The following is a 27,214-nucleotide window of genomic DNA, read 5'->3' on the forward strand; positions in this document are numbered from 1 at the left end:
AGTCAAGTCACGAAGATCAATTTCATTATGCAGATGAAACAGCAGCTTACCACAAACTGAGTCCTTCTGTCCAAAATAGGCAGCATCAAAGAGATGATCGGCTGTCTTCTCAAAAGAAGCCAGCATGAGGACACTCTCCTTCATTTTTGCTAAACCAAACCTGGTGATTCCCAGGATCTCACCCTTAAAGGATAGAAGATGGTTACATTAGTTCCCCTACAAGGAGATGAAAGGATATTAATTCATGTAATGTATGTAGATCAGCGGTTCTTACCTTATAGGACATGAGATCTGCAAGAAGCATGACGTGACGTCGGTCAATGCTCATTCCGTGGTTCACCATGGTGTACTGAATCTCGTTTATGATTGTGGATCTAGCAGCCTCAATGCCCAAGGTCTTCTCGACCTATCAAGTGCACAGAAAAGCTTGTTTAAAAAACAAACACATTTTAAAAAGCCCTGATGCAGACTCCCCACAGCCAATTGAAAGTGTTCTCAGTTCCTTCAGCTGGCATAATTTATGCGATTGTTTTCCTTCTTTTTTTTCTTTTTTTTTACAGTTGACATTTTAAAACGTGTCCGTTACTTCATGCACTTTGAGCCAACAGGTTCATCCAAGAAATTCATTTATTTATTTTAAACGCACAAGAGTGGATGTATTAGAAAACTTAGTGCTCCATTTGAGTGATGAAATATCAAAAACTGCCAGCCTACAAGGACAGCTGAATACTCAGTGTAGCAGCAGCAACAACTTCCAGCTCTCTTAGAGTCCTTTTGTCTCACAGCCTGTGTGTCATGGACCAGGCTTTGTGTTGTTAGATAAAAGCATTAATGCAAAGTAGTGAGAGCTGATCTAGGCTGAAACACTTTTAAACTAGCTTTGCTTATCTTAATTAATTTATTAATTAATTTATTTAACTTGTATCATATAACAAGAAAACTTGATGAGCCTCTAACACATATTTCTACTAATTTCTAACCAAACGATAACACTTAGGGACAATATTAGACACAAATATGATGACAATTTAATTAAAAGTGAATGAAAAACTGTGCAAATGTTTTTGCCCATCAATGACAGCAAAAATGTTAATGCTTCAGTTGTGCAGTTTTTTTCTTTTTAAATCTTCAGCTTGGATTTTCAGAGTGATCCTACTCTCATCATGGGAATGAATAGCCTGTTAATTTTGGGCTTCTAATAATTTTTTTCACTTGCTATTTTTCCAGGGTAAATAAGTGTTCAAGACACATCTTTAATAACTTTAAAAACAAAAGGAATTGGGCACACAAACACCCATTTCTGAGCATTTAACCATTCCAACAACAAGAAAATCAAAGAGTGCTGTAACAGCTGACAGGTGGCAGCTAACCCTGGTGGCATAATGGTTGGGTCTGTAATTTCTAAACTGTGCTTAAACGTAGGGTCTGTGCAGAAAACCAACCAATTTCAATCAACTCTACCAATTCTCCCAAGAGTGGGCAGATATTCAGCCAAAATTGTGGTCAAGATGCAATTTGCTAAAGCCATCGGCTCAGATAGTAGAGCAGATCAGCTACTGATTGGAAGGTTGGCGCTTCGATCCTTGGCTTTCCCAGTCTGCATGACAAATACCCTTGGGCAAGATACTAACCCCAAGTTGCCCCCTGATGTGTTCATCGGAGTGTGAATGTTCATTAGTTTGCACTTTAGAAGTGCTTGTATGAGCTGGTGTGAATGAGGCATGTTGTATAGAGCGCTTTGAGTACTCCAGGAGAGTAGAAAAGTGCTATATAAGAATCGGTCCATTTTACAAGCCTGTGTATATATTTGAGCCTGTATGTATACTTTTGAGCCTCCTGTGTGCATAAAAGAAAATTCACCATAAAACCTCTGCACCCCATTCTTCTTTTTTTATATCAATAAAAATGTATGATGTACAAACATTTGACACTGGGGGGAAAAAAAAGACTCATACCTCATAAGTATTGTTTGAAGTGGTCCTACTTCCGTTCACGCCATGTGTCGCCATAACCGCTCTCAGGTTGTCCCCCTCCACCAGGAGTTTGTACTTACTCTTGCTGCTCTGTTCGTCAATATGAATGACAGCTCGGGCAACCTCCGGTATCCCTTGAACCACCACCTTTCAAATGAGTAAGTGCAAACAGTTAAGACAAGAAAATACACAGGACTCCATGTTATCCCTGCTTTGAGAGCACTTTAAGCATTAAACAGTTCAGAACATGTACTGAAAAGTATATTCTGTCATACATTCACAGTGACATATTAAATCTTTACCAAAATAATAACGGCCAAAAAATTCAATTATATATATATTTTTTAAACCGAGGAGTTTATTGAGCCTTCAGGTAAAAACAAACAAAGAAACAAAACAACACAATAACAACATCAACAATAAAGTTAAATGCATATATTGTTTTTATGGGTCAATTTATTTCTCAAAAACATAATGGGGGGTCACAGTTAGAGTTAATAAATAATCACACTGATGATGTAGGGGCCTCAAAAACCCAAGACATGATATGAAATACGATACACTTTATGTTAAAGGTTTAATATGGTTATCACTTTCACAGCAGCCTTTCCCACCTGCTGCTCAGACCATCTGTTTACAAGGGTAAGATAATGATAAGAAAGTCAGCTCAAAGGGAAGGAGGAAGGCAGAGAAAATAAAGTTGATTTTTGCTCTTAAATAAAGGATGAACTAAAGGTTTCCACCAAGGCCAAGAACACAATAAATATACTTTAATGGAGTAACGCTGCATGACTTAGTGCTTAAACCAGAGTGAAAGAATAAAAGTAAAGCAGTGAAAATGAGCACAACAGGTCCACTGTAAAACACTCTTAAATATTTTATTGAACAGAGCAATTAAACTAAAAGTTCAGCTGCTCCACATCCATACAGTATTCTCAGACATCGGCAGAAATCACAGTGCAGCATCTGTGCTTTCTAAACATGAATTTTCCATAGGTAAGAAGCCCTGACCGGCCTTGACCTTGAATTCAATTTGCACACAGAAAGCATGTGTGCACAAAAGAAAACAACCATTGCACACGTGACATTCTCACCTTGGGAAGTTCTGCTTTTAGTGACTGCAGCACATAGTACATGGAGCTTTTGCTGTTCTCTCGAGGAGACACGCACACCACCGCCTCCCCGTGTACAGCGATGTCTGCCGGTTTGACTCGCAGTTTAGACATGCAGATGGAGTAACGCACCGTTTCTGCATTTACCTGAGAAGAGACGAGAAATCAAAGGCACAGCTTGTTTTCTTTTCCACGCCGCACAAAACGCACTTCTCTTTAACCTGCAGGCACTCATGAGTCAGAGCACTGTGCTGTAGCTGCTACTATTAAAGAAATGCAGTGTTATCATATTTTAGTAGGTAGAGAAAACAAAGAATTCAGTGTTCCAATGGTTTAAGCTATGCAGACTTATCTGTAACTGCACATAAAGCAAAAAGTGAGAGTATAAAAACATATGTTTTGATTTTCCCTTATTCTAAAGCAGTTCAACCAAAACCCCAACATGTACTGAAAATATGCAGGATGAATTACATCCTGAAATCAACCTTGAAGGTATAAAAATGAACATTATTTCTTCTTCAAATATAATTGAGAAGCTAAAAATAGTAGAAATGAGGACACAACGAAGTCTAAGCAGCGCTGGACAGTCCGTTTTAACATTATCCCCAAGTTCCCAGGCCTCATACGTACTTTTACAAGCACAACGGTATCCCAGCTTACGTAAAATGACAATTAAAACTATAGATTAACATCCCAGGTGCACTAATTCAGAACTAATTTAGATGTGTGAAAGGAGGGGGAAGTGCCTGAGATGTTCACACAAAGTGGGAGTAAAAGTAATAAAGCTGTGGTACCTCCAGTCGCAGCAGTCTTATTCTCTCCAGTGACAGCTTCACCAAGATGAAACAGTCATCTGGAAGGAAAACCTCTTCTATGTACTCAGAAATCTGTAAAGGACAAAATGAGAACCTACCTTATTACAGCTCTGTACAGCTTGTTCTTTTCTTTTTTTTTAAAACAACACCTCTACTTGAACCATTGACATCCCTTAGTAATGATTTCAAAGCTTTGATTTGTAAATAAAAGGGAGGGAAATCTGATTGGTTCAGGTTACCTCTCCTAGAAGAGTCTTCTCAATTCTCCCCTTCACCAGCCTGGCAAAGTCAGCATCATCTTCCACATCCAAATGAGCCGTGATTATAGGAGTGCTGAGTGGATTTTCAATAGATAATTCAAAACAAATTAGGGATGTATTCACTACTGTGACACAAAACACCATGGGCAAGCATAGCTTACTCTGCTAACTGCTCTAATTCTGTGTGTAAGCCATGGATTGAAGCAAGTGATCAAATATATTCTCACAATAAAAGTGGAATGGGCAGCTTTAGAGCTGCAAAATCCAGCACTGGCGTCTGACAGTAAATGTCAAACAGAAGAATTGCTTCCATTCAGGAAGGCGGAGGTCTTGAAATCGTTCTTACTCCATCTTGCAGCAGTAATTTTCAGCGATGTTACAAAGACATCAAGACAAAGCCCATGGCCAACTTTGAATTGTGAGGTATATTTGTCTTTTTGTCCTTGGCGCAAATGACAGAGGGAATATAATGAGACATCTCCATAATTGAATATCATACCTGATGTTCTTGGAGGCGTTGATGATTTCTTTGATGCGAGGCACTCCTAGAGTGATATTCATTGATGCAACACCGGCAAAGTGAAAGGTTTTTAGTGTCATTTGAGTACCCGGCTCTCCAATGCTCTGGGCACAAAGGGCCCCAACTGCTGATCCTGGCTCCATCTGAGCTCTATCGAGAAACGAAAAGAAAAAAAAAAAAAATATATATATATATATATATATATATATATATATATATATATATATATATTACAAGACAGAGTCTCTAAGCTGAATCAGCTTTCATCAAACTGACAAGTAAAATTGGAGTTGCATTTAAACTAATGTCATTTTAGCAGCTCTCAGAAAAGATGAATGATCATTTGGGAAACAAAGTCAACCACTTAAAAAAATAAAACGAAATCTTAACCCCAGGCTGACTCTAAAAACAGAAATCACAAAAAACATGGTTAACACAGCATGCTATTTCAAGCTCCAGCAGAGTTTAGCGCAGTGCTGTCAAAGGAACAATGATGGCCAGTCACTCTGCACGGTTTCTGATGGCATAAAGCCTTCTGACTTTTTCTCTAGTACAACCATTATAGTTTGGTTTTGAGTGAATATTTCTGGCACCTCCACATCCTTACCAAACTTTCAATAAACCTTTCAGTACACTTCTAAGTGTTTGTTGCATTGCCTTTTCATTTTCTTAAAATAGATGAGTTGTTCATTCCTCCCCAGCTTCAACTACTTTAAAGCTTTTTGAAGCACAATCAGAATTGATTACAAATTTCCTCTCAATTGTTCTCTATATTTTGGGCTGCGTATGTAGTAACAGGGACTTTTTTATGATTAAAAACCAAAGAGCAACCATTTTTGGCTCTGTGGTTACCTAATGGAAGGATGGATGGACAGATGGAGCCGAGAAACAAAAATAACAAGCCTCAAACTTGGATATGAGTCTTGTACCTCATGTATTTGTCTCTGCAGGTTTCAAGAAACTTCTCCAGCTGGGTAGGAGTTACACGATCCAGCTGATAAAGAACCTTTGGCTGTAAATACAAGACAGAAAGAATACCAATTATTTTTCAAATGCTGTGAGGCTGAAGTTTGTTAAGCCTTGCGTGACACCTACCTCACTAGTCCCATTGTCATTGATGCCGTACTTGTCTCTAGTCTTCTTGATCCTTTCTGAAATGCTCTTAATGAATTTCTTTATTTCCTAAAGTAGAGAGGAGAGAATAAATTCCACCTCCAAACTCAAACATATCCTCAACAACAAATGCTGCTGTCATGCAGCTGTTAGAAATCACAAACTGTTAAGGAGTGGAGAACTCAAGCGCCCAGTACAACACACTGACAAGTCTTCTTTTAAACATCAGCAACACTTTAAAATGAGCAATCAGATGTTGGAAAATCAGTACAGAACAACATCAGGCGCTGTTTTATTATACAACAGCATCAGCAGGATTATTCCATTAATGATTTCCAATTGTCACTGACACGCCATTCAAAATTCACCGCATGCTTGATAACTGTACCTCCAGGTACTTCTCTGCGCCTGTGTCAGTTAATTCCTTCATAAAAGGGAAAAGAGTCATGTTTGTTACCATCAGAAAACCCATTAACTGCATGCAGCTGGCTTTGGGTTTGGATGACAGCATGTCTCTCTGTATTTGATTAAAAATTATTATTATTATTAATATTTTTTCATCGTTTTGATGGTCACTGTAGTGGCTATATTAATTTCTTAAAGTTCTCTCTTTCTCTTATATTTAATATAACCACACTAGGACGGACAAGCGCCTGTTTTTATGGGTTGTGGTTAGCAACAACGACGGTAACACCATCGCGTGTCCGCTTGTTTATGTTCCACATAAACCTTTCACTATAAAGCTCAAGATCCTGTTGAGATTTTTCAAAATAAACTGAATCACCTGAAAGAGCAGATTATTTACGGATGAGAATTAAAAAAGAGCCGCCAGGTGCTAAAAAAATAAACCTTAGACTCAAACGTTAGAACAGGCTTTTCCCCGCAGCACGCCGTGTAATAAATACTGAAAAATAAAACGGCGGTCGTTACAACTTATGTCTAATAATGTAGTTTCATGCATCTGTTAAAACACTCGACTCCAGCAACATGACGCGCAGCTGGAAACACTTCCAGAAAGTCGAGCTGCCCGAGATTCACAGAATTTACAGAAAATGTTACATTTTTGTGATTTATATCGTTATCTGACGATAGAATTCTTATATCGGGATATGAGATTTTGGTCATATCGCACAGCCCTACTCACAAAGGCACTAAATGAATTATTCGGCTAGTCCACAACAAAGTAATTATGCATTCTCGTTTGGTATCATTTGGTAAAAACTACTTTTCAGCTTTTTCTGGAGAATATTATTAAGGCTCCCTCTCACTTCCAACAGTGAATGATTTAATAATTGATCAACATATTGATTCATTTTGTCTTATAGAGTTACATCTGGCTGCAGAACGAGGAACAGAGCAGTTTAAATGATTTGGCACGCCTGACTTATTCCAACCGTCCGACTCCTCTAAGTACAGACTACAAAGGACATGTATTATCAGTCTTCCGTTTCAACCAAAGATCTGATGTGTGCTACATTTTACTAAAAAAAAAAAAAAAGAACAAAGAACAAAGACCAAACAAAACAAAAATAAATAAATAAAAACATACTCTTAGCCTCTCATACCCTAAATAAAAAACAGTTTGTTGTTGCTTATTTTGAATTTTTATCTCAGTGTATTTGATATTGTGGCCTCTAAGCGTTGTGCTATATCATATCAATCCACCATAATACCAGCATAAATTCTTATGTTTATTCATTTAAAACTGTCATATCACGATATTAGTGCTATAGCAAGGCCATTTGCCTAATGCACAACCTCAGGCATGTCTGCAAATAACAGTTATGTGTCAGCCTCTGATAATAACTTGGTACCTAAAAAGGGAGCTTCTTCAAGAAACTCCAACTAAGCATAATACTTAACCTGTTCTCGCTAAAGGTGGAAACAATTTTGTTCCATCACCTGACGAAAAACACAGACTACAAGCCAGTGATATGTTACCCAAATAACTAAATCAGGTGGTGCAAAAGCCAAGGATGGATGGAGGTTACTGCTGCAGTTACATGGCAGAAAAGTGGTAAGTAGTCATGATTTACAATTCCCAAGAAAAACACTACCTAGCTACTTTCGTGCTTATTTTAACATCTAATATAACCACTAAGCTTACTGTGAATCAGTTTCAATTGAAACTCTATTCATAATAAGCTACGCTATAATAAGCATAATAAGCTATGCCATAATTTCCTAATTAAGAAAAAAATCTATAAAACATTGTTAACCAAATACTGTGATGGGTTTACCTCCAAGAAGCTGTCTCTACAGCATAAGAAGTCAGCTCTTTTCATGATAGCGTCTGCAGTGAGGACCAGCTCGTTTTGACTCAGTGCAGGCTCATCTGGACACGTGTAGACCGCCTGGGAGGAACAGAGAAGATCAGAAGCACTCACAGTTCAGCTGTAAATAGCTCATGATGGTTGATATTAATAGCAGCTGAAAATGCTTCAAAGTGAACATGAAGAAAATGTACTATATACTTTCTGTCCCAGTTTAAGGGTCAGTGCTTTGAGCATATAATATGTAAAAGACAGCCACTCTAATTATTTTTTTCATATTTATCCTTTAAAAATTTGTCTACAGACTGCACAGCCCTTGGCAATGAGCGGATCAAATCAGAACACCTTTCCAGTAACAGATTCATATTAAATGTATTAAACTCATTAAATTATCGTAATTATTTGAAACATTACTGGCAAAAAGCTGTATTTGTTCTCTGCTGGTTATCCTAGTTAAAAAGACCTCGTTTAAGAGATATGGAACCTCTAATGCTGCAAGCTTGTGATTTCTATTTGGATCTTAGAGAGTGATTTCAGAAAAACAACAACGCTTTTAACCTCAATGACAAGCAGCAGATTGTGTACACATGAGACATGACCTGACGGTGAATAGAGCAATTAATCGTTAATCCTACAGGTCAGTTCAAAGATTCTCTGTGGAAGGCAGTTTAGCGGGCAGAGTAAACTGATTTGAGTCATTTTAAACACTTACAAGGTCAGAAATTCTGAAAAATATGTTAGTAAGAAATTAGTTGGCTGCAATTTCAACTATTCAGCTGTTTGTTTTTTGCCTCTCCAGCTCAAAAGCAGACTGTTTACAGTAGCAGGAAAAGAAAACAGCAACATTTTAATATTCAAATAGTTTCAGTACTGCTGAACAAAACCAGTACTCCAAACCATAAAATGTGCCTTTTTTAATTAAACTATGTTTGTTTTTTAATCACAGCTTTTTTGTGTGTATATTTGACAAAGTACACATTAAAGATGGACGTAGCCAATGTACATCCACTGCCTTGTGGAATCATTTTAAAGTCTAAGAGTTTACACTATGGCCGACATTACGTTGGGCTCTTGTACCCTGGAGTTGCCATGTTTAGTGGGTGGAGTCTCAGCTAATCCGCTGAATTCAAGTGGTCAGTTGAGCCTTTAGTTTGTGTAACACCCAATTGCCCACAAGGTGGTAACAAATTACCTGCACAGTCAAGGTTTGGAGAGCAGAGATCAGACTAGTGCCATTTGACCACAGCCCATCTGTTACCTTTACATAGTTTGCGCTTTATCTCAGTGCAAGATGTTTTTTCATTACTTGAAGGACTTTGATGAACATTTTCGGTCATAGTATTTGGGTTTGCATTTCACTTTTGTCTGTAGAGTAGCCTATAACATCAAAGTACCTGGCTTTTTAAACAGATAACTCGTAATTAGTAAGATGTTTTTCTGTCGTAACCTGTGGGTGAATTACTGCCACCTTCTGGAATTAGTAACACATCATACCAGTCACCGGGTCCAAGAAGGAGTTGCAGAAACATTAGATTTTTCAGAAACTTCATGTCTGCTTTAATATTAAAATATCATGGTCATTGCTACAATAAAGCAATGATATTAACACTGACAGCTGTAGGAAGGAACAAGCAACTGTTTTTAAAAGTTTAAATGGTTGAAGAGTCAAACTAATCTTTATCAAGTTGAATACAATGAATAGAAAAGGCTGATTCTAAATGGATGATGTCCTTTACGCAACCCTAGAAAATGTACTTTTAAGCTAAAATAATGACTGTGGGGGGGCTGAAAGTTGTCAAATGTACTATGTCTACATTATTGACTACAATAAAACAATAAAGGTCCTAAAAAGTTGATTCTGTTCATCTGGACGTAGCGTCTTTGGTAGGAGAAACATTTTGTTACTCATCTAAAGAACATGGGATGAAATATAAAGATGAACAGAATCAACTTTTTGGGATTTCCTTAACTGGGCATGAGCATGCGTCAAGGCAAAACAATTAAAGGTTACATTACATAAATCGTACCACTGCTTATATAAACGCATGAAATCATCAACACATATCAGATTGAGATTCTAAAGGCTGGGATGTGCTTACGCCTTTTTTTTACCCCATTAATTCCTGCACTGAATTTTTTAGCTAAATGAGAAGGACTCTTGTTTATCCAGAGTAAGTGGCTTCTCACGGCTTTTTCATCTTAAAATTACTCCTTGAAATAAACCAAATGAAATAAGGAGATCTTTTAAAAGGCAAACTATAACTATAAACAATTTATGAAAGTTCAACTATATGAAAATGGCCGACAAATATTCAATTAAAACGTGACTGCAACAGAAACAAAGAATAAGGGTTATTTTAAGGCTGAAGAAATTAACTTCTACTCTGGTTCGCACATATTTAGTGCACAGAAATTGACTGCTTGTCAAGCTGTCGATTTCTGATTAACTCACCCGAATGTTGTCCAGGACTCTCTTAAACTCCAGTGGCTCATCCTTCCCCTCCATTGCAGCGGGGTCCAGGCCATCACCACCATAAATGAACTGGATGATGTCGCCTGTTGAACTGCGTACTGTGAGGTCATACTGTGAGCACAAATCCTCCAGAGACTTCACCAGACGCCTCTATTAAAATACAGAGAAACGACACAAAATAATAATGACACTGACACATGTGATGGAACTGCAAATTGCATCAACACTGCACTATGAGTGTGTAACCACAGTCCGCGTAAATGAATAAGAAACCCTAATTAGCTATGATGAAAGTGCTCCAGATATGATTATATAATAATATTACATACTATGAAATCTTAATATTTAATGTGCAAAGTTAGACTGATTTAAAAAATAAATTAAATTATGGGAATGAGGCTTTTTTAACACGACGTACTGCAAGGAGAATGTGGGATGACATTTTTCCTTTTTTCACAATTTTATATGATCTCATGGATTAATAAATAAAACACTGAAACAGGCAATATTACTTTGTGCAATAGAAAATTTGCTGGGGGGGGGGGGGGGGGGAATCAATAAAAACTTAAAATATAACACGCAAAAAAAATGCTAGCATCCTGGGGACAAAGTAAAGACCTGCAGCGACTCAGTGTCAGCAGTAGTCGTCAGAAGTGAACTGTGTGAAAAGGCTCAAAAGAAATGGGTCCAAAAAGCTTTACCTGCATGTACCCAGTCTCTGCAGTTTTCACCGCAGTGTCCACCAGACCCTCTCGACCAGCCATGGTGTGGAAGAAGAACTCTGTGGGTGTCAAACCGGAATAGAAGCTGTCGGCCACAAACCCTTTAGCAGCAGGCAGCTGTAGAGAAATCATCAGTGAGCTATTAATAGAGCTTTGAGTACTCTAAGAAACTGTTATCCAGTTGCACTGTTATTTTCTCAGAAAAAAAAAGAAGCAAAGAGACTAAACATAATGATGTTTAGTCATTGATGAAATTGATGAAAGCTACATTGGAATTGATGAAAGCTTTTGGAGTATTGGATGCAGGGGTAGCACAATGAAATAATACTACGAAATAATCAAAGTGCGTCAGAGCCTTGGATGCAACACATCAGGTCTACAGTCAAACACCAAAGTTTGTAGCATATAATCTCCAGTTACAAGAACAAGCCTCAACAATTAACTGATTAATAAATCACAAAAAACAGATCCAGAACTACAACATGAATGGCACTTAAGGAATACATAGTAACACAATTAAAACAAATAATTAAGGTCTTACTTTTGAGTGTTTTTCAAAGTGAGGCAGGGAGCGATTCTCAAACCCATTAGGTACCCGAGAGCCGCTTATGGCCTGCTGGCCCACACAGGCAATCATCTGAGATATATTAATGAAGGATCCTGCGTTACACAGCAGGGACAGATGAAAAAGTGAGACACACTAAACAATTTAGCACTTAACAGGTTGGCAAGCCCTGAAAAATCTATCAACTAGAAACACTGTAGTTTAACGGTCTCTTTATTAACAGCTTATCAAGCCTACTGAGTTTTGTCATGCAAACAAGAAATATAGCAATCTTACATCCACCTGTTCACATGGTGACGCAGGGCCTAGCTCATGAACAGTGTTATAAAATGTTAAATGTAACTAATGCTACTAAAGTTAGTTCAAACATTAAAGATTAGGGCTGTAACTGTGCTGTGACAGGGCTGTAACACACTTTATTTGAAGACAGTGTGTCATTATTTCCATGGCTGTGTCTGCAATACCCAATATATTGGACTTTGTTTGAAATCACATAGTAAGAAAAGAAAAACCAAAACACTCAACTAGAGCCAGCGGTGGACAAAAGTGTCCTTGAGCCTTGTATTTATGCTCAATGCGAGCTTCACTTTGTGATTTCTTGTAGCTGATTTGTGAAGAGAGAACACTCGCAGATTCTGGCTGTGCAGTGAGGCCAATTAAAACTGTCATTTAAAATGCAGTGTCTGTTAGCATATCACACGTTTAATAAAACTCCTGTGTCTGCCCACCTTTCAACGCCATCCTCGCTAGAATGTTGTAGCTAACGGACAACACTGCCAGCATATTCCTGGATTTTATGGTGTATAAGTATGTTAACATAAATTGTCTTCTGACAGTAACAATCAGGCTCTGAGTGCATATGAATGGAAGAAATTTTACTTCTTTATTGCCTTTGAGTTAAGATTATGTTTTCTTGTTCTGGCAGCAATGATTATGAATTTTCAATCATAATATACACATAACTGTATAACTTCTATAATAGCTTTTTGTCCTTTGAGTCCTTGAGTGTCGTTGTAAGTCTGTTAGTGCTAATAAGCCTGACAAAAATGTGACTGTTGTGGTATTATCTGATTATGTAACCAGGCTCTTTTGGTTCCTGTCTTACAGTTTTTCTGTCAAGTCCTTCACTATTTACCATTACAAAGAGCTAAAAAAAAACATCCATCCATGTAAATATTGTATTGACAACAAGAAGAAGCCACTTTGTGTCTCAGAGCTCTTCAAAATATTTTTTTCCAGCTGCACGTAGACACGGCAACACCTTCATCGACCATTTATATGAAGATTTTACGATTTGTTTTGTTTGCTTTCCAGTTAGCTTACCTTTGGACCCGCAGAGAGCCATAATTAGAGGGCTGTTGCTCTTGTCCAGCTCCCTTAGACAGGCACTACCAGCTCGGTCTCTGATGACAGACAGCTCTTTCAAGATGAGAGCCTTTTAACAAACACACACAAAATGATCTTGAAAGATGGCACACCAACATCTATCCTTTTTTGGTCTTCTCTTATACACAAAATAAAAATTTAATATCACACTTCCTTTTCTTCAATACCTTAAATAAAATCTTGTGAAACTTTCTGAGCCTATAAATATGAACAGAACAAATCACAGCATTCAACATTACTTTTTAAGCTTCCACAGACAAACTGGATGATTTCGTGCTGTACTCTCCAAAAACTAGCCCAGCCCAAACACATTGCTCTTTCTCAGCCTATGAAAACCCCGATGATTGGACGGATCATCGTTGGAAATGGCCCCTCTGCGATATGACGACTATCGGTCAGTGAAGATCTTATTTAAGGTCAGTTGTTGCCCATGTGCAGCCTACCGTCAAGTCGATTTCAGAGCTTGAACAATTTTGGAAGTATTTGTGCCTTTTATTGAACAAAAGGTGCAGACAAACAGGAAATATTGGAAAGATAAGAGATACAGAAATTAGATCGTAAAAAGTCAATTTGTTGAGAAACTGAAGAAAAGTTTTGGGTTTTACTGGCAGCGCTTATAATTAATAACATGCGAGAAAATAATGAAATCACCACATCTGGATGATGTTCATTCAGCTTTCTTCTCAGGTTTTTAGCTAATAAATAACAGATATGACAAAAAATGACATTGGTTTAATAACCTCAAAAAAACTTATAATTTAGATATATCAATTAATGGTGTGTTAATTTCCAATCAAGCAGAGGAAGAAAAAAGGAATAGGGATTCATAAAAAAACAAAAGACATCAGATCAGGTACTTTGTTGCTCCTCCCTGGGCTTTTATAATGACCTTAACCGTTTGAGTTAAGGCCTTAAACTGATTCCAACTTTCTCGAACACAAGCAGTCAGTTCAAGGTTTGCAGGATGGAGCCTTGTCATGGACTCATTTTCTTTTTTTTTGGTAGTTTCCACATCAGCTGGATTGAGAGCCAGACTGCTTGTTCGCCATGTCACTCTGTTAATTTGCCAGTGCGGAAGAAAAACTTTAATACTCTTTGTTCCTTGGCAACATGAATTGCACTGAAAATAGCATCTTTGTCACCAAACCTACTTTCTATCTATTATCCATCAGTGGAATGAGAGAAGACTAATTTTTCTGTGTGCATCTGGGCCTTTACTACTGAGGTAATGATTGCCATCCTCTTTGGTCTATTACCTGCAATGTAAACCCATAACATAAATGAATCGAACAATTTGCTTCTTTTCTTTGCACACCCACAGACCACTTTGTTAGTTACATCTGTCCATCTTCTCATTAATGTAAATGTCTAATTAGCCAATCATATGGCAGGAACGTGATGCATTTAGGCATGTAGAAATGGTCAAGATGATCTGCTGAAGCTGCATCAGAATGGAGAAGAAAAGCAATTTAAAACATCCAGTGAGCTCCAGTTCTCTAGCTGAAAATGACTCTGTCAGGACAGAGGATGGCCAGGCTGCTTCAAGCTAATAGGAAGGCAAAATAAACTTTACATTACAACCAATGAAGGCAGAACAGCATCTCTGAATGCACAAACCTTGAACCAGATTGACTATAGCTGCAGGGGACAACACCAGGTGCCACTCATGTCAGCTAAGAACATGAAACTGAGCCTACCGTTCACACAAATACTGACCAAACCACAGCTGTAACACTTGATTAATTCTTCTGTTCTTCTACAACAGGTCTACTTCCAACAGCACATGCTCGCTTTTGGAAGATGGAGTTAAAGACTTATTATTATGCTAACAGAAGTCTTCATTCTCAGACTGCAGGCTTACTGGTGGCTCCTAGAGTTTCTAAAAGCAGAGTGGCAGGCAGACCCTTCTGCTGTGGATAAATCTCTAGGTTCAGGAGACACACACCCTCTCTACTTTTAAGATTAGGACTCAAAACTTTTCTTTTTTGATAAAGCTTATACTTAAAGCTGGATCAGGTGAACCTGAACCATCCGTCGATTACACTGCTATCAGCCCAAACTGCTGCTGCCGAGCATTTCTTCTTCACTGAACTCTTTTCACTCCCCAGGTGTTTACACACCACTGCAGCATGTGACAAAATGTTTGTTTTGTCCCATCTCCCTTAGCTCTTATGTTTCTTTACCTCCTAACTCTTTACCTTGCCATATAAAGTGCCTTGAGCCAGCTGTTGTTGTAATTCGACACTATGTAAATAAACCTGGATTGAATAGAACTGAATGACTCACAACTGGTGTGGTGTTCAAGAAGTAGTGGGAAGGTATCAATTAAATGAAAAAGCTTTCGTCTCGTGCGGTGATGAAATGTTTCAGCAATGATGCAGATTGTCCATGCCTACCTCCAGGGTTTCTTCTGCTGTGCAGCCTGGCTGCTGCTGCAACTTGCCCGTGTCCAAAGCTTCGATGTATTCGTCACACTTCTTGTAGCCATCATCCAACAGGTCCTGCTTAGCCTTCAGCAGACCCTGGCCTGGTGTAACATCCCCGATTCCAATAGAGAAACCCCTGTTTGCTGAAAGTTGAGGTTAAAAAAATAATTCTGCATTACTTCAGGCTAACCCTTCTGTGTAATCGTTTATTGTTCTTAAAGGGTTTTGAATTTTCTAATATAAACCAAGACACTAGAAGATATCTTGGCATATATCAGACCTAAGAAATAAGTAATAAATTCCTTGTAGACCACCTACAGAGATACACAGGAGCAAGTCTTGCCAAGCGAGACATGGCGTTGGCAGCCTCCAGCTGTCCCCAGTCCCTCAGCAGGATGTAGAAAATGTTATTCTTCGAGCCAGATCCCAAGGTGCTCTTATCCATGCTACCACACATCAGCTCACTGTTGTGAATCACCACAACTGGGGATATGACAAGAATAGGACAAACAGCGATGCTATTAAATCCAGAATAGAAACACCAGGTGAATAAAACATCGCACCCTGTTCGCCTCGAGACACCTGACACCTATCTGACAGGACATTCTCAAACCTCAAAGGAATTTCAGGAACATGATTACTGCTTCTTGTTTTTGCTACATTTTCTGGAATCACACTAAAATTTGATGAACTCTCCTAGCGACGGGCAGTTACTCAATCTTATTTTTTGCTCATATGTTACTGCTCATACAGGCTTCATTAAACGTTTCTAGGTAGTTGCTGACAAACAAATGTAATCCATTAAATGTATTTAATTTCAATCACAATCAAACTTTAAAGCCTCCTCCTGAAACTTCATCGCTATAAAGACGTGTTTGTAATGTGAGATGTAGTCAAACAAAAGCTTTACACTTGGTTTCATTAGGTGGACGTCTTTACTTAAGAAACTCACACGAATCATTGTGACAAAGGTCCTCTCCCTTGCCGCAGTACTGTTTGCCCTTGGTGCGTAGGTTGGCATTGACTGGACATTCCTTACTTGGCTTCAGGATTAGGCTGAAGATTTGCTTTCCTGTCCACAGAGCCATGGGCTGACAGACACAGAATAGATTATTAGTGCTGGGTCACAAATATAGACTTATGTAACCAACTCAGCAGTGTGGAGTACCTTTATTATGGCCGGGTGAGGGAGAGAGATCCTAACTCTCTCATCTTTACCCACAAGGATTGACGCTACTATTTGGCAGGCTTTTGATCTGTCAAAGAAGGTGTCCTTCAGCGTCAAGAGGTAAGCACCTAGGCAGTACAAACACATTGTTAATTCACGGGAAATTAAAAAACAGGTGCCTTTCAAATATTGCAAAGCTGCACACCCATCTGGTAGAGAATGGATTTTTTTTAAATACCTCCCGATTTTTTAACTATTTTCTTAATATTTCCATACATTATACATCTATGTATGATGCTTTTGAGAACCGGGACACTCGTATCATACAAAAACATCTACAGTTGGCTACCACACATCACTGCACTGACCTGTCAGGAAGTCCTGAATAGCAGCAATCAGGGGTTCGCCATTTCTTGGAGTGACAAGATTAGCTTTGGTCTGAAAGAAAAGATAATGAGTTGTCTAACTGCAGTTTCCTGTAGACAGCTTTTCATGTGTTCAAAAACCACATCTGTCTGTGTGCAGTTTGTTTAAACACCATGTAGTATAATGACACATACCCCCATGAGGATAAGAGCCTCAGCTTTAGCTTCTTCAGTTTGAGGTAGATGGAGATTCATTTCGTCCCCGTCAAAGTCAGCGTTGTATGGCGTGCACACACACTCGTTAAACCGAAATGTCCTGTGAGGTTTGACCCTGGCCTGTGTGTTAGTTTGAAAAGTGCCAAAAACTATGTCATTCAAAAGGATCCAACTAAAATATTTCTCATTAGTCAAGATTTTTTTTAAAGTAGAGAGAAAGCTAAAATGCGAACCATGTTCAGGAACCATGTTTTCAGTGTGTAACAGGTAATTATTAAATTTAAAAAAGTGCAAATAGATTATTTTGACTGCAACTGTATTCTACTTTAAACATTTCTAGATGTGCGTGCATTGACTTGACTTAGCACTGGGTTTAAAAGAACCTTTGCAAGTAAAAAGTAAGAAATAACGTCAAAAAAACTATACGCAAAACTACGATCTTTGCGGATAAAACACGAGGAGTCCTAAAACCTAGTTAAGATGTTTTGTGTGTGTTTGCACACCAGCAAAAGAATCGTATGAAACATTTTCAATCTTGTTTTCTTTATCATTTTCATTAGAAAAACAATACGTTAATAATTCTCTGTGTGGCTGTGAAAATTATGGTTACAATACCAGTTTAACAAGTATTTAGGGCAAAAAAACCCATCTTACAATGTGAGCCATGATGCTGAGTTTGTGCAGAGAAGGCTGTCGATTGAAGAGGACGATGTCTCCATCTATTAGGTGCCTTTCCACCAAATCACCAATCCTCAGTTCCTGGGCAATCTTTTCACGGTTTCCATATTTTAAAAACCTGACAAACAAAAAACAGTAGATAAAAAAGATTAATTAATTAAAAAAAACTAAACAAAAAAGGGAAATAAAAGGAAATTCAACAACAATTCACAAGAAAACCTCTCAGCTGCAGTCATTAAATGAAAGTTTTCTACTCAGATTACATTTATGCCTCAGTTCTTCAAAGGATATGATAACAAAGTTTGGAAGATACAGATCTTGAATTCTGACAAGCAGCTTGTCAGCCGAAACTTTACATGCAGGATCTGCTCTTTCTAGTTAAACAGCCCACAGGCAGCGATACTGAAACACTTTGCTCCTTTTTCAGACATTCTCACATCATAGATGTCATAAATTAGATTATTACCGGTTTTCCATTTTGTCAGTGTATAAACATTTGGGAAGTGGTACTGTTAAACCATTTAAATTCCATGTGTGCCCACTAAAGATTATCATCACATAAAATAAATAGAATAATGAACTTGAGCTGTATAGACTAATAAAAAGAAAGGATATTTTAAATATTAAAGCAGAGAGAATACAACAGAGTATGGTGTAAAATAAATACAAAGTCCTAAGCCTCACCTTTTTATCTGAGTGTGTCTGTTCTGTATGAAGTTGGCTCCAGGGTGAACATCAGGACCATTACGGACCAGTTTCCTCATTAGCTCCAGATTGGCTTTGTTTACCTTGAGATAAGCCAAATTCAGATACAGTATTACACTCACAAGGATTAAAATCAAAAATGGGTATTTAGTGTTATTTCTGCTAATCATGGGAGAAGATTTACCCTCTCTGGGTATGTCAGAATTTTGGCCACATGCACAGGGACAGCCACCTCATCAATCCTCAGGTTTGGGTCTGGAGAAATGACAGTTCTGCCAGAGAAGTCCACTCTTTTGCCAGAGAGGTTTCCTCTGAATCGACCTGAGTCGCCATTAGAGTAGACAAAATCAGTCATTTAGATACTTAAACTCTTCATTTCTCAGTGTGATGTACAAGCAACATAAAAGCAAACATCTGCCAAGTGCCAAAAAAAGTAAAAATTTAATTAAATGTTGCTAAATTAGCCAAAATTTTATTACACACTATACCTTGCTTTCCCTTGAGCCTCTGCACAAAGCCCCTAGTCCACTTTTTAGGTGCCATATTGAGGGGGATACCAGAAAGTTCACTATTAATGTAAAGGGCACACTGCAGCTGGAGGAAGTCCCAGTCCTCCATGATCATCTGGGTTTTTGCTCCTGTCATACGATGCTGCAAGAGAAGAGTTTGTTAAGTGGGACATCTCCAATTAAACAATACATTTGATAACTCTATTACAGACAGACTTTTTATTTTTAAAGGATTGATGATTTGAAGATGAATCTTAATTGCCCCTGCTGTTAACCTGTACAGTTGAAAGATACCTTTTTAATGACATCGTTAAGGAAGATTATCTCTGTTAGCTTCATAGTGAGGTCGTCTTCATTGGTGCCAGACTTGAGGTCGCTGACAACAGACGGTCGGATGCAAAGAGGAGGCACAAGGAGACGGGTGATGATAAGGTCTGCGGGTTTCCCTGCTTCGGGGTTCATCAGCAGCAGAGGGATGTCCTCTTCAGAAATCCTCCTGAACAGGTTCAGCACCACCAGAGGATTCAGGTTTTCCTGAAAAGGGAATTAGAAATGAGTTCAAAGAATACATCGATTTTTCTAAAACATAAATAAATACATAGAAAGAAATTTTAAAAATCCCTTACATCTAAAATAATTGCTTTTAATATTTTTCTAAATTATCCATAAACCATACAGTGACTGTAAGCCACAGCCATGTCGATATATTAGGTCTACTTTTTGGTCCTTTTTTAAAATAAGACCCATGTGTTGCCATATGACGAAATTAGTAGTAAAAAAACTTCACCTGTGCTCTGGTCAGTAGTGGCTCAACCAGTTTGTTGTGTTCAATGGCAATATCAAAGGACTGCAAGAAATCTGACACAAAAGCATCCACCACTTTCTTGGTCGTCTTATACTTCTCATGGATGATCTTAAGTAGGCCACACTTTTTGACTGGTCCTAAAGAGTAAACACACACACACACATTGATTTAGCAATCAAGTCAGGGTGGCTTTTAAAAAGAACCAGTTATGAAATGGAAAGGTCTCTTCTCACCATTGAAAGCAGAACAATTTAGACAGACTGTCCTTTTGCGGCATTTATCAGAGATTTTCTTCTTCAGCCCACGTTTCTGGAGGTAGGCCAGGTTAGGCCGTTTCAAGTAATCCATGAACTGCAGCTTCTCTTCTTTCGTCAGCATTATCCTTGAACATGTCTTACAAATCATCTGGATACACAACCCATCAGAAAGAGGGGACTGAATTATCGTTTCTCACAAGTCTAAAATTATAAAATGCATTGCATATCATTTCACCTTTAACATTTGGCAATACAACAAATGATAACTCAAGAAATAAAGAATCTCTTTATTTCTCGCCTATTTATGGCACTCTAGTGACACCTAAAGGAGAAATACTATTTTAAAATGTGCCTTGCCATTCCTTAAACATGTACTCTTGGAACAATGAAAGGTTTGTAAGATATTTTAGTCACTACAACAAGAAAACACTGGATTTACCTGTAAGATTCCTATTGTGGCTTTGAAATAACCAACATGAAAACAGGGCAGCTCAAGATCCAGGTAGCCATAATGTCCTAAACAATCAGCCAGATTCTTCCCACATGTCAGGCACGGTCTGTCTTTCTCACTGGTGCCCTGCAGAAAGCACGAGATCGGAGAAATAAGGCTGAAATATGAGGATTAACTCAATGGGTAATTCAAGACTGTTTTTGATGCACCAATGCAAATCTACCAAACACCCATATAAGAGCTCAGTGGTGTAAAAATCAAGCATGTGGACTTCCCCACTGTGACAACCCCCTGTGAATAAAGGAGCAGCCAAAAGAAGCTTTAGTGTGCAAATGTTAAAATATTTGAAGTTAAATGTTTAAATATGTCATAATAAAGAGTGAAAGCTCTTAAAACAATACCATTATGTTCTTATTTATTCATAAAGTAACTTTCCTTTATTTAATTTTAGAAAAGTAGAGGCAAACTATATAAATACAAGTGTATACACACGTGTACACAAAGAAAATGTCTCTCTCATATGTATGCCTTTATACCACAGCTTCCATTAAGCCTTGAGCCTAAATCTCAAAATGTATATTTAAAAAAGTATATCTTCTAACTAGATCTTATGCCCTGTATTTCTGCATTTCTCAGGTGTTTTCTTGAGTCATTGCAAACAGAAGTAAAAAGTCTTCCATGTCATACCATACGGTGGTCCAACACTCCATAGGCCAGTGGAGTGTGTTTGGTGTCCTGGCTGTAGAGATTTTTACTGACCACCTGGATGTGGGCCTGCTGCCGCATCTGCTCGGCAGATTTCATGCCGAAGCAGATGTGGCTTCTGTAAACAATGACATAAAATAAAGCAAAAACAAATTAAAGAGTTTAATACCTCAGTTGGTAACAAGAGAAAACATAAGCAGGACTGCTTGAGCTCTGGTCCAGCTTTGGTCAGAAGTTTATAACCAATGTCATAGTCATAGTAATCTTGAACTTTAAATGATTTCTTTGAACTGTTCTCATAATGATTATACAGGACGCATATTTAATGGATTTAAATGTAGGCCTCCTCCTTTATTACTCCATCCATTTTGTACATTGTCAAAAAGTGGATGAAACTAGTAGCAAAAAGTTCTAGAACATGATGCTGCCATTATTATGCTTGACAGCTGGTACCATGTTCGTAGGTTTGAAAGCCTCACCTGTCCTTATCCAAACACACCTCTTGTCATTCGAATCAAACTTTTCTCCTTAAAGTATTTGGCTCGTTCGTGTCCTGATCACAGCTGTATTGTTGTTGGAACCACTTTTTCTAGCATATCACAGGCAAAGCTTACAAGAAAACCTATAAAATCCCATCTTGAACTTACTGAACTATTGGGTGACGCATGCTTACAGGGTGACACTAGCGTTTACGTGACACTTAGTTGCCAATATGCAGATTCAATGAAGCTTATTTACTCATTAATCACACTTTTTAAATGCGTCCATAGAGGCTTTCAACTCTATTCCACAATTACGTTATGTAAGTACGACTAAATTATCCGGCAATTCAGAACTATTCTTATATTAACTACCTAAACAACTTGTGTGGATAACCGGCGAGCTAACCAGGCTAACAGGAGTCCTCTCTCGGTCATACTCACATTTTTTTGGCCACATCTGTCTCTCTGAACTGCTCCTTCACCATTTTGGCTGCTTCTACTACATTAATAATATTACACGAAAGTAAATTGTTATGTTGTCCTCATTGCAGGATGCTAAGCTACAGAAATAGCCAGCATATTGTCATGTTGTGAATATGCTAGCAGTCAGCAGCATGCAATGTGTTGATAGCATGCATGGGAGCCACCGTGCAGTGCTGCCTTCAGGGTCTATTTGAAATTTAACAACACGTACTCTGATTGTTTTAGCCCTTACAGATTTAAAAAACAAAACTATAGGAAACTTACAAAAAGATGCTTTCACCGAATAATACTGGATATATTTAATTATTTGAATATATAGACATAAAAATCCACTTTTTCTTTCTAAGCTTCTTAGAATATAGACATAAAAATACGCATAGTATCTCCTTCTTAAAGAAATGTGGCGATCATATGCTGAGTTAATTTTAATTAACAAAGGCTAATTTTATAATATTCATATTGTGGATTTTTGTTATTAAAATTTACACTCGATTGTCTTCTCCGCCTAGTCCTACAAAGCTTGTTTTTAATTGCCTATTTATTAAAAATAATAATAATAATAATAATCTGAGTATATAAAAGCCATTGAAGGCATCGTAAGCATACACCCAACAACAGGCGGAAAGAGAAGTCACGGAAGTACGGGTACAGCTAGTATAACCTGTATGCTGACACCTAGCGGCTAACAGGAGTACTACTTCCAGGGGGATTTGTGGTGAATTTAGCTCATCTTCAAAAAAGTAATTAAATTAAATTAAAAAACACTATTTCTTTAAAAAATAAACCTCTTCTTAAATTAGAACTATGACTTTTTGAATGGTTGCTTATATGATGAAAGGTAAATAAAATAAATGAAGAGAAGTATATTAATGGACTCCAGATGACTGTTCAGAAAATTAATGTACTCTTAAATCTTTTTAAATATAACAACATAGGGATTCTCATATAAATCCATCAATTCAACACACACACATAAACACACACACACACACACACACACATATATTTATATATATGGATGGATTTCCATGACAATTTTTCTCAAATATTTCCTCAGTGAAAATGCATCGATCTATGCTCTTATTTCATATAATGTATGTTTAACAATTCAGCCTCTAGATGGCACCAAATGCTTTTCCAGCCGCTGGAAACAGTGTGAGGGAGGCAGCTCGGGCTAAACAAACCTGCTGTTGTACCTGTGTGCTTTGATGCGTTGGCATTGAGGCACTGATGGCGACTGATGACTTCCTGATGAAAATTTCCTCCCACAACATGCTTGTGTTGATTAATTGTTCTGTCAGCTTATAACCACTGACAGCGAAAATTGCCCAACTGAATCTGATTTGCAATTTTCTAATTCTGCTGACATGTGAATCTAAGAAGGCCTCTAATTGAAACTCTAACACAGTGTTTAACAAGGTCTGCCCTTTTTCAATCTGCCTTTCGTGACAACAGCTTCCTGAAAAGGTTGGTCTCTAAAAGGATAGTCCACTACTTAAAACATATACATATACGTACACAGCATGAGAAATGATCCAGATAAACACTTGAGGGACTTCTGCTAACAACGCCTTCAGCTTAAGGGGTAACACAGTAATCGCTCTTTAAAGTGCCCCTTGAGCATCTATGTGTACAAAACTGTGTATGAAATAGAGTACGGTTGGTTAATCGTCCAATCATGAGCAGAAGCACAACCTCACAAAAGCAGCACTCCCCATGGAGGAGTTGAATATCTCAGATCCGAGGTCTGCTCAGGGAAACCATCTCTCAGGAGGGAGGATCCAGGGATTTGTTTACTGTCACTGTGCTAAATTGTGATAGATTTAGTTTCAGAGAAAGGCTTTTAGATGAATTATGCAACTTTTTCCCTTGTATATGCTGAAGCTCTAGGGTATGAATGCACTTTACCAATTTCCACAAAATCTGCAGGATTGATGTATACTAAAGTTGAGAGAGTCCCTAGATTATTATGTATTTTATTAAGACTGAAAATGGTGAAAAGTCTAACACAATGAATTGACGTTATTAGTATTCAGTACTCACAACAACAGTCGTCTCGAGGCATTTTGTACTGTAAAGTAAACCTCATACAATATTAAAGAGAGTGCTCCAATGAATAGGCAGCTGTCTTTGAGCAAGCACTCGGGGATGGTGGAAAGGAAGAACTCCCTTCTAACAGGACGAGACCAACAAAAAGGTGGGGGCAGCCATCTAACGCAAGCAGTTAGGAGGTGAGGGTAAAGAGGAGCGAAAAAAGGAAACGATACAGAGACCAAGGACAAAAATCCTAATATGGTGAATACACTATATTATTCAATTACATCAAAGCTAAACAGACATGGTTAATCTTTACATTTAAGAAGCTGATACAAAGCAATTTAATGTATTTTTATTTGATGATCTAAATCGTACTATTATGCAAAATTACCTAAATTATTTATATGTGTAAATAGAAAGCACTCATAAGCCCCCCAATAATACTAATTCTTGAGCGCCACACGTGCCATTTACATTATTCTAAACGTATTTGTAGATCAATGTAGCCACCAACATTGTGTAATTAACATGAGTAATTACTGTGCTTAATTTACAGAGCCACCCAAGGTTCATAATCAGGCTACAAAACATTGACCCAAGACAATTGATTGATCCCTTCCTCCTTTAAAACCATGCCCCTGCTAATGACTAAGTAATGAGGAGATAGTGTATGGCTAGGGTGGCTAATACAGCTTTCACTCTCCATATCCAGACTGGCTGGTGCCCCTCCCTCCACCCTATCCCCCGTAGTCCATCTCCTCCTCCTCACCATGTTTTCTGCAACGGTGTCATCTCTTCGCTCAGAGGCCCCTCTTCCTCTTTCCCCGTGTGTGTCTGCACGCGTGTTGCGTGTACTGCTCGGTAATCAGCCACACAGACTCGCCTTTGGTGGCTGGAGACTGATTCAATATTCCACTGGGTAATTTATGCAGAACTAATTCTCTACAGGAATGGAAGGGCTTGGAGGAAGGCTGAAAGAGAGAGGGAAAGAAATGCAGGGAGGAAGAAATCTGTGGTGAAATAATTATCCTCGGTGTCACTGTAGCAACATTCTGTGAAGTTGATGTCAATAAAATATTGAGCTACCCAATCCATTTCAATTTCACCTCAAAAAGATGCTGCAGAGGGCCACGCGGCCGCGGGAATAAGGAGAGCGCATGCACATCGACACACACACGCGAGCATATTTCTGTTAAACTCACAGCAATGTGGCGACTGGCGACGTGTGCTGCTTACAGACCGGCTGGGAAGCACATCATTGCCTGTAGTCATTTAACTTGTCAAAACAGCAGGGCTCCGTGTCTACTCATATTTGGATTTAGTAGCTTTGAATTACTGAAAATAAAGTGAAAGAGGATGATGTGAAAAATGAAATGAGGGGAGAGAGCTTCCCAGAAGGGCCATTGGGAGAAGAGTATAGATTATGGTCATTTGTGACTGACGGGTTTGTAATAAGAGCCAGGTGTCAGAGTGCATTTCTGTATACGTCTGTGTATGTACCAAGGGTGGGGATGGGGACAGGCTTCATTGTATTCTTCTCACAACTCTCATTGATCAGCACAGCGCACACAGAGCTGCATATCATTACATTTGAAAGACAGTAATGCTTGATCTACAAGCTCTGGTTGACCCTACGTCAGTATGAATCAACACATACTGTAGTTTGTGACACTTAGTATAGGCTATTACAGTGTACAGAACTCTATGTGAGAATCAGCTGATAATGTAATGGCAGGGTGGTCCAGGAATACCATAAAAAAGACATTTTGGACAGCCATTCTAAGTTCAAAGACATACAATCATCTTTCCTCAGGTAAGTAGTGAACTCTAGAGCTGAAAACTGAAACCAAGGTCTATGTGCCACATGTGCAGTTCCCCTACTGGCCACTTGAGGCTACATCTAAAACTGAGTAAATCCCCATAGACTCCAATGCTAAAATGCCCAATTTTGCAGCACTAAAAATCATGTTTACAGCCTGACAGAAAAATTGGGCTTAGCCTCTATGGACGGTTACCACCTTTAAACCAACTCTACAGGGTGTGATTTTATTAAGTCATCGATGTGGGTAATGCAGTTAGGGCGTTACGGCTTAGATTGACAGACAGTGTGAATGATGGATGTTGCTGCCTTTATGTCATCCACTGGTTTCTGGAATCCTTTTATTTGAATCCACTGTCATCATCTTGGCTTCAAAAAACTAGATGTGATTAGGAGGCGCAGGTGTGACTGTGAAATCACTTGCTCGTTTGATGATTGACGGCCAGTGAAGTACAAGTCAGTAGCCAAAAAGCATGCCAGAGATGCTCGTCCTTTTTTAAATACAGTATGATCAAAATTTCAGCTAAAATTCAGTATTAAGGCTCTGCTGTATTGACTTAATTTTTCTGACCAGGAAGCTACAGCCATGTTATACAGTCTATGGTACGTATAAAACAATGTAAAGGCTGCTGGAGCCGATGTGTGTCTGGTAGTCTTCACTTCTGCTAATCTGGAGCTGCTGGTGACTTGGTTAACATGGTTAACAGTCTGCATGCTGCGAGGCAACAGTGCTAACGATCGCTCCATGCCAAGGCTTTTCTGCGTGGAGTTTGCATGTTCTCCCCATGTCTGTGTGGGTTCTGTGTGGGAACTTTAGCTTCCTCCCACAGTCCAAAGACATGCATCAGGTTAGAATAACTGGTGATTCTGAATTGCCCATGCATGTAAATGTGAGT

At 38.4% G+C, this 27,214-nt stretch overlaps 1 protein-coding gene across 3 annotated transcripts in view; it reads right to left on the reverse strand.

Moving 5' to 3' along the window:
- The window catches only part of polr3a (polymerase (RNA) III (DNA directed) polypeptide A), a 38,953-nt gene that overhangs the window by 808 nt on the left and 10,931 nt on the right, over window positions 1–27,214 (reverse strand). The window contains exons 1-30 of one of the 3 annotated variants that reach the window (XM_082545192.1): window positions 25,269–25,471; window positions 21,480–21,615; window positions 20,781–20,918; window positions 20,318–20,489; window positions 20,067–20,221; window positions 19,574–19,813; window positions 19,259–19,421; window positions 18,955–19,091; window positions 18,750–18,853; window positions 18,042–18,183; window positions 17,367–17,507; window positions 17,175–17,244; window positions 16,807–16,934; window positions 16,591–16,729; window positions 15,957–16,121; window positions 15,609–15,781; window positions 13,150–13,261; window positions 11,803–11,921; window positions 11,241–11,378; window positions 10,519–10,689; window positions 8,034–8,147; window positions 5,776–5,862; window positions 5,610–5,692; window positions 4,660–4,830; window positions 4,140–4,233; window positions 3,880–3,972; window positions 3,068–3,232; window positions 1,956–2,120; window positions 275–406; window positions 51–183 (exon numbers count right to left, since the gene is read on the reverse strand). In XM_082545192.1, coding sequence (XP_082401318.1) covers window positions 51–183; window positions 275–406; window positions 1,956–2,120; window positions 3,068–3,232; window positions 3,880–3,972; window positions 4,140–4,233; window positions 4,660–4,830; window positions 5,610–5,692; window positions 5,776–5,862; window positions 8,034–8,147; window positions 10,519–10,689; window positions 11,241–11,378; window positions 11,803–11,921; window positions 13,150–13,261; window positions 15,609–15,781; window positions 15,957–16,121; window positions 16,591–16,729; window positions 16,807–16,934; window positions 17,175–17,244; window positions 17,367–17,507; window positions 18,042–18,183; window positions 18,750–18,853; window positions 18,955–19,091; window positions 19,259–19,421; window positions 19,574–19,813; window positions 20,067–20,221; window positions 20,318–20,489; window positions 20,781–20,918; window positions 21,480–21,596 — 3,961 coding nt within the window. In that variant the 5' untranslated portion in view covers window positions 21,597–21,615; window positions 25,269–25,471. Of the gene's footprint in view, window positions 1–50; window positions 184–274; window positions 407–1,955; window positions 2,121–3,067; window positions 3,233–3,879; window positions 3,973–4,139; window positions 4,234–4,659; window positions 4,831–5,609; window positions 5,693–5,775; window positions 5,863–8,033; window positions 8,148–10,518; window positions 10,690–11,240; window positions 11,379–11,802; window positions 11,922–13,149; window positions 13,262–15,608; window positions 15,782–15,956; window positions 16,122–16,590; window positions 16,730–16,806; window positions 16,935–17,174; window positions 17,245–17,366; window positions 17,508–18,041; window positions 18,184–18,749; window positions 18,854–18,954; window positions 19,092–19,258; window positions 19,422–19,573; window positions 19,814–20,066; window positions 20,222–20,317; window positions 20,490–20,780; window positions 20,919–21,479; window positions 21,616–22,420; window positions 22,641–25,268; window positions 25,472–27,214 lie in introns of those variants that run through there. The other 2 variants (XM_082545191.1, XM_082545193.1) reach the window with 2 other exon arrangements.

This window comes from Aulonocara stuartgranti (assembly GCF_965226115.1).
Source record: "Aulonocara stuartgranti genome assembly, chromosome: 8".
NCBI classification, from domain to species: Eukaryota; Metazoa; Chordata; class Actinopteri; order Cichliformes; family Cichlidae; genus Aulonocara; species Aulonocara stuartgranti.